This window comes from Perca flavescens, chromosome 2, assembly GCF_004354835.1.
Source record: "Perca flavescens isolate YP-PL-M2 chromosome 2, PFLA_1.0, whole genome shotgun sequence".
Taxonomy (NCBI): Eukaryota; Metazoa; Chordata; class Actinopteri; order Perciformes; family Percidae; genus Perca; species Perca flavescens.
In genome coordinates, this window is record NC_041332.1 from 29,721,005 (window position 1) to 29,728,557 (window position 7,553).

The following is a 7,553-nucleotide window of genomic DNA, read 5'->3' on the forward strand; positions in this document are numbered from 1 at the left end:
TTTTTATTAAATTTTCTTATATATATATATATATATATATATATATATATATTTTTTTTTTTTTTTCTCCTGTCCCTCCTTTGTATTGTCTTTACTGCATGGACTGCTTTAATACCTTTTGCATCATCTGTGCTTGATTGTTTGTGCTTGCTTGTTTGTGTGCCACTTGTTTCTATGTCTTCATCCTTTTTGCTTAGGCATGCTGTCATTATAGATTTAATGTAATTCATAATTCATTTTCATTTGTTAACCATTGTATTTTAGGATGCCTATTGTCAGCTGGCCGGGGACTACAGCTGGAAATTAGCCGTAGAGGCTAAAGCTGCTCCTTTTACTGTACAGTGAATTAAGGGGGACTGTCCACGACATTATAAACTAATAAACTAAACTAAACTAAACATTTTACCAACAGACTAAATTCTTCCCTTTGTTACAAAAACAGCGTGGGTGAATAACAAGCTACACACCCACAAATGGCGTATTTACAGACAGGTTCTGCCTGTTCAGAGATCAGGGTGGTGGCTTTCCTTATAAACCATGTAGTCATAGCACTGTTACTAGTAACTAAAGTACAAATTAAACACAATAGGCTATATGTGGCACTGGTGTGCATGATATAGGCCTACTGAAGCAAGGTTTAACAGTGAATTACAGTCCAATGCAAAAACTGGCTAGGTGCATTCAACAAATTAATGATTGGATGTTCCACAACTTTCTTAAATTGAATGAAGGAAAAACTGAGATGATCATTTTGGGAGCAAAAGAGGAACTACTAAGAACCAGCGCCCAGCTTCAAACTATAATGTTAAAAACAACAGACAAAGCCAGAAATGTCGGTAATCATGGACTCTGATCTGAATTTTAACAGTCACGTTAAGACGATAACAAAGTCAGCCTTTTACCACCTTAAAAATGTATCAAGGGTAAAAGGACTAATGTGTCAACAGGATTTGGAAAAGCTCGTCCACGCCTTTAATTTCAGTAGACTAGACTACTGTAACGGTGTCCTTACAGGTCTTCCTAAAAAATCAGTCAGACAGCTGCAGCTGATTCAGAACGCAGCTGCTCGAGTCCTCACTAACACAAGGAATGCGGATCACATCACTCCAAATTTAAAGTCTCTACACTGGCTTCCTATGCCCCAAAGAATAGATTTCGAAATTCTTCTGCTGGTTCATAAGTCACTAAATGGTTTAGGGCCAAATTACCTTTCCGATCTAGCCTACTTGTGAACTATGAACCGCAAAGGCCTCTAAGATCATCAGGGACAGGTTTGCTTGCCATCCCCAGAATCAGAACAAAAAAGGGGGAAGCAGCGTTCATTTTCTATGCACCACGTATCTGGAACAAACTTCCGGTAAACTGTAGATCGGCACCCACGCTCAGCTCTTTTAAATCAAGGCTGAATACCTTTCTTTTTGATACTGCCTATGTTTAATTCTTTGCACTGCACTGTATTGGGAATTTTATACTTTTATTTCTGTATTTAATCTATTTTTAATTAACTGTTTCAATTTTGTATGAATTGTTTTAATTTTGTATTAACTATTTTTAATTTTGTATTAAATTTTATTAATTTCTAACTGTGTTTTAATGTTTTATGTAAATCACATTGAGTTGCACCACTGCTGAAATGTGCTATACAAATAAAATTGCCTTGCCTTGCCTTGAATTTTCTAAACCTACTAAATTTAGGCTAATGAAATATATAGGCCTATATCTACAGTAATTGTGAAATTGAATCTACTGAATAATGTTGAACGTATACATTTAAAATCTTTTATTCTTATTTTAGGGTCTATGTGGTTTAATTTGTTTTGCAGTTTTTAAAACTGTATGCATGTCTTTTGAGAAAATCAAAACCTGGAGACAAAGGTGATTTTTCTCTTTTACCTGTATTAATTGATTTCCGAACTCAGATCAATGGCTTATAGCGAGTATGCTAGTTATACAATATGAGGGCTCTTTTCTTTCTTTTTTTCCAATTAAAGATATTACTCATGGAATGCGGGTCGTTCATCTGTGTAACTGGATATAATTTCAGAATCAGGTATTTCTTACAAAATCAAAATGATAACGGCCATCTATTTGCATCCACAAGCACAACAAAGAAATTTATTTACTGGTTAAACAGTTATAGAAACCATTATAAGAATATTAGCTACCCTTTTAGCCTTTTACCAGCAGAGTGCGCCAAAAGAAGCTACAAGCGCTCGCGAGAAAACACAAATCTCACCACCTAGGTCGGTCTCTTTAATTCTCGCGGTATTTCTTCCTTCCTCCTCTTTCACTCCCTGTAGCCAACATGGCAGTCGGCAAGAATAAGAGGCTGACCAAAGGCGGCAAAAAAGGTGCCAAAAAGAAGATGTAAGTAGCAAATTCTCACAGTGTTACACAAAATAGGCTTTGCCCTTTACGCTGGGGTCGCTTTGGTGTAAGAAATGTGAAGGATGAAGCCGATTTTAAGTAGATGCCACAGGGCCAGTGCTAAGTCTCGTCACCGGCCTCTATGGCGCTGGATGGAGTTGTAACATGCTGTGTCCCTTTTATTCTGCGCTTTAGTATTTTGTCATTAATTTGGTTTATGTATATTTCCTGTAAGGAACTTTGCTTAATATTTCACATGTAGCACTTTGTCCGCAGAGTTATCGCCATTAACGTCATTTGCTAAAGGCGTTAAGTTACTAACGTTACATGTTAGCATGGATTTAGCCAAGCTTAACGTTAACGTTAGCTACCTATCAACATGGCAGCCTAACGCTACAATTAAATTCCTGATCAGAATAATGGTATTGTATATGCATGTGTCTGAATCGTATAGCTAAGTTGTTTGGGGAATTGCTGACCCTGTTGAATTGATCAAATGGAAGTAAACCCTCAATGGTGCCTGCTAACCCGTGCAGTGTCCTTTACAGTACGTGCTTAGCCGCGTTGCTAACAGTCAGTCTGCTTTCAAGCTCATTGTAACGTTATAACCGTCATTTCTGCTCAAGTTAGCTCTAAATGCTTGTCTCTCTATCTATCCTGCAGTGTGGACCCTTTTTCCAAGAAGGACTGGTATGATGTCAAGGCACCAGCCATGTTCAACATCCGCAATCTTGGCAAGACCTTGGTCACCAGGACTCAGGGAACCAGTAAGACTTTATTGTGTAAATTAAGTGTCTAACCCTGTCACTGACACAAGCACCATGCTTAAACCATGTCAGTGACAGAATTAGACTAACAGTAACAAAAGAGTCAAACTTGAAATCATGCTGTAAATGTCGGGTTACTAAGGCTCAGTTGAGTCCAGAGATTTTCATTACATGTGCTTGTTTTCTAACTCGTACATTTTATTCACGCCCACTTAGGAATTGCCTCTGATGGTCTTAAGGGACGTGTGTTCGAGGTGAGCCTCGCTGACCTGCAGAACGACGAGGTGGCCTTCCGCAAGTTCAAACTCATCACTGAGGATGTTCAGGGCAAGAACTGCCTCACCAACTTCCACGGCATGGACCTGACCCGCGACAAGATGTGCTCCATGGTCAAGAAATGGCAGGTAATGGATCATGTTTATGAATACTACTGCATGTCCTCCTAAAAATGGCACTGTAGCCATTGACGAGACCAAATGAATATCTATTTTACCCACATTAGTTCTGAAAGTTGAGATTCAATACTTAGCCAGGTTTACAGGTTGATCATTTCCACAATAAATGTGCCTTGAGTTAAAAATAAGGAATGACTACACCTACCACATAAGCTGATCCTAGAAGCAGTGGTAGTGTTTGTTGGGTTGTAACTGGAGGGTCAGTTGTCTAATATCTTTTTGGATAGGTCTACTTCAGGTGCTTGATCAACTACTCCAGTGGTAATGGTAGAAAACTGGTACTGAAGAGCTTCTGAATGCAACTGAAGAAACGTATCTAGAGAAGGACCTGGATGGTTGATTTAAGGTTGCCTAGAGAAAAGCAGGTCACCCTGAAGGGGTTTAAGGGGCAATAATATTCCGCTTGCTCTGCATTAACCCGCCTATTACGTGGCTACTCGCTAAAGAAATCAATAATGTGACACAAAATATTGGTTTAAAATGATTGCGTTCATAGCAAGAATGTCGTAATATACCAATCATAATCAAGTATTCAACAAAGCTGTGTAATAAGTGATCGCAATATACTTATTTTATTTTTTTATCTTAAACCCCTGGGGATAGTTGGCCAAACCACACATTAGGGTTCTAATCCTGAAACCTAGCTAGGTGTTTTGGTGGATATTAAATTTTAAAGCAATCAGGTTTGGAAGAACAGCTTAGTTAATGGAATCGATACATAGTTTTGGTTGCAAAACTTTCATTGTCCCCTTTTAAATATGGAGCGATGGTCATACATTATTCGTCCTGTAGTACATTCACATTGTGCTTTCTTAAAGTCATTTGATTCATAAGGCGTTAAATGATGCATGTCTATATTCAACACCAAGCAGGGCACAACGTGAACTTTTTAAAGTGGTGGCTGCCTTGGCAACCAGGCATCAGCTTTTGGTTGCAAAAGTTAACAATATGGTTGCCATGTTTTAAACTGCCTATATTTGGAGCAATTACTTATGTAACTATAACACACATTTTAACAATGAGAGAATGGCTTGCAATATCATTTCCCATCCCTCTCAAATAGGGGTGCAATGGATCACAAAACTCACAGTAACAATTACTACTTTCACCAGTAAATTGCTGTTAAGACAACGGATGAGAAAAGGGTATTTTATAATAACTTTAAATGCACCACGAGGTTTACCAGTTTTAAGTAAACGCAACCTTTTATTTAAGTGATCGGTGACCACTGACCTGTGCTAGTTTGTCTTTTAGCTCCTAGCTTTAGCAGCAGGCGGTTGTAAGTCCCGCTGTTGGAGTCCTTTCCAGTGAAATACAGTCACACTTTTACACCGTTAACTGTCACATTTTAGCAGTGTTGAATCCAGTTACTACTCTAGCTAACGGTAGGCTAACGATACCTGCTGCCAAGTGTAACGTGTTAGGGTTTACTAGCGTTACGTGCAGCGATGCTTCTGTTGCCTCTAACGTCAGTTTCGGAGCATCAGAGAGCAGCTCAGACATTTAAGTGGCACCGAAATCCGCATTGCTATTCCGTCTGATAGATTCTGGGCACTGGTGCCATATTGCGCGTCATTTTATATTTCTGTGTATAAACTTTACGGAGACAACCAATTAAATATTGACTTTTGAAATAAGTGTTTCCAGTTTTGATTTGTCTTTATATATTTAAAACCCAGAGGCCAAGAAATAATTGCCAATTGACTCAATCTGGTTGCCAAGGGCAACCGCTACTGTCGAACCCTGCCAAGTGAACAAAACAGCAGGCAGCTATAGTGGTTGTGAAAATGTACCTTGTTTGAAGAAGAAAAAGCAGGCTGAGGGAAGCGGAGCATTGTAAAGGTCTTAGTATACTGTATGGTGAACGTCCCAAATTGAAGGTGACAAGTTGAGACTGTTGGGGTGAAATCTCCCCTATGAAGTCTAACAAGGGTTGATTTGTTCTTTCCACTCAGACCATGATTGAAGCCCATGTTGATGTGAAGACCACCGATGGCTACCTTCTGCGTCTGTTCTGTGTGGGTTTCACAAAGAAACGCACCAACCAGATCAGAAAGACCTCCTACGCCCAGCACCAGCAGGTCCGTCAGATCCGCAAGAAGATGATGGAAATCATGACCCGTGAGGTTCAGACCAACGACCTGAAGGAAGTTGTCAACAAGCTGTAAGTCATGTACTGTTTCTCCTGTCTCTGAACATTTTGCTCAATGTTTTTTTTTTTTTTTTTTTTTTTTAAAAACAAGTCTTGGCAGACTACTTTGGTGGCAGGTTCTCTAAAATATGTTGCATGTTCAAGATAAGCCTGTCAGTGGTAGCTTAAAAATGGCAAACATCTTACATTTTCAAGTTACATATATCTTAATGGCAATTGCTCAATGCGTCCTGGAATTGTAGAGAATTTCTAGTAATGGAAATAAAAAAAATGTTCAAACTCAACTGCTGGTAGAATAAGCTGCGTGGTATGACACTGTAAAGCAGGGTTACCAGAAGTGTAAAACACCTTTTTTAATTTCAGCTCCCATGTCAATCTAGTGTCTGTTCACAACAGAAGTGGAGCGCAACATACTTGCAGTCAATTTTAGAAGCCCAGTGGAAATAAGACATTTACCTAGGTGGCTGATGGGTTTTCATTTGGATTTGTTGGTGCAACTAGCTTACTGAAATTGGGTTAATGGGCCTACTATGTGACTGCCTGATATACTAGGAAGTGTGGAGAGAATAGTGGTGGCCAGCAAACCCCCAAGTCTTTTAATGGAACTGGAGTGTTTTGCTAATTTGTGTGAAAACGCCAGATCTCTTTACTTATTTGAGCCCTTTGTGTAATGTCAGCTAGCCAGTAGTACAAGTTCAAACGAGTTCAGCCGTCCCAGAGCTGTTGTTTTTACTATATTCTTTCACTTAAGACTGGACATATGTGTAACTTTGATAGATGTAGGTAAGTGTTTTTAAGAGGACAGATGGATATGTTGTGCAGTTATCGGAGATGGGTGTAGCCATCTCCTGTAATGAACCTCAGACATTTCATCATGAGGCCTACCAGTAAATGATATTTTTTTGAGCTAGTGCTTGTCAAACTCCTGGAGAAAAATCTTAGTGGGAATCCTGTTCTCATCTTGTCAACATAGGGACTTTTTATGTAACAAGGCATGTAGTTTTAGTTTCCTGCTATCTAGTTAAATATGCCAGTTTATGTAGAGTGGTGTAGAAAATGGTTTGGGAATCGTGAATAACCTTTGCATTAATGTGCTGTTTCAGGATCCCTGACAGCGTTGGTAAGGACATTGAGAAGGCCTGCCAGTCCATCTACCCTCTACACGATGTCTACGTTCGCAAAGTCAAGATGCTGAAGAAGCCCAAGTTTGAGTGTAAGTGATATACAGCTATAACCCTGGCTGTGCATTTTAATATTCCACTACCTGTGGGAACACATGATGACAAACCGTTTTGGTCCCAGATGATCGCCTGATTACTACCCATTGAGATCACCTGACGTTCCCATACAAGAAAAACATACTGTTTTCATTGTGTGGAAGGGAGAAGCAGGTTTGCTGATTAATTGGGTCAAGTGTAAAATCTTGAATGGGTTTGAGGCGTGATGGATGAAATCATTCCAGCATCATTGCAGTTTTCACTTGAAACGACCAGTTGCTTAAATCTGCCAGTGTTCTCCTAAGCTTTTAGTTAAAAACGTTTTCTGTTGCAGTGGGCAAACTGATGGAGCTCCACGGTGAGGGCGGTGCCAGCAGTACTGCAAAGGCAACCGGCGATGACACTGGAGCCAAGGTGGAGAGGGCCGATGGATACGAGCCCCCCATCCAGGAGACCGTCTAAGCCACCCTGACAGATTTAATAAAAAATGTAAATGACCAACATACACTCCTGTTTTCTTTGTTTCTGTGCATGTAGTAATACAGGGTGTAAAAGTATTAAAAGGTAGTAAATCAAATTAGTAAAAGTTAAGGCC

General features: G+C 39.6%; 1 protein-coding gene and 1 non-coding gene across 2 annotated transcripts; both read left to right on the forward strand.

Moving 5' to 3' along the window:
- Positions 1 to 2,259: 2,259 nt before the first annotated feature.
- rps3a (ribosomal protein S3A) lies at positions 2,260 to 7,463 on the forward strand. Its single transcript, XM_028603412.1, has 6 exons — positions 2,260 to 2,367; positions 3,031 to 3,134; positions 3,351 to 3,538; positions 5,545 to 5,753; positions 6,845 to 6,954; positions 7,293 to 7,463. Exons 1-6 carry the CDS (start codon positions 2,306 to 2,308, stop codon positions 7,418 to 7,420), a joined length of 801 nt encoding a protein of 266 aa, XP_028459213.1. The 5' UTR covers positions 2,260 to 2,305; the 3' UTR covers positions 7,421 to 7,463.
- Positions 7,013 to 7,083, forward strand: LOC114549056 (small nucleolar RNA SNORD73). Its single transcript, XR_003691501.1, has one exon. It is a non-coding gene; the product is annotated as a small nucleolar RNA SNORD73 (small nucleolar RNA).
- Positions 7,464 to 7,553: the final 90 nt, after the last annotated feature.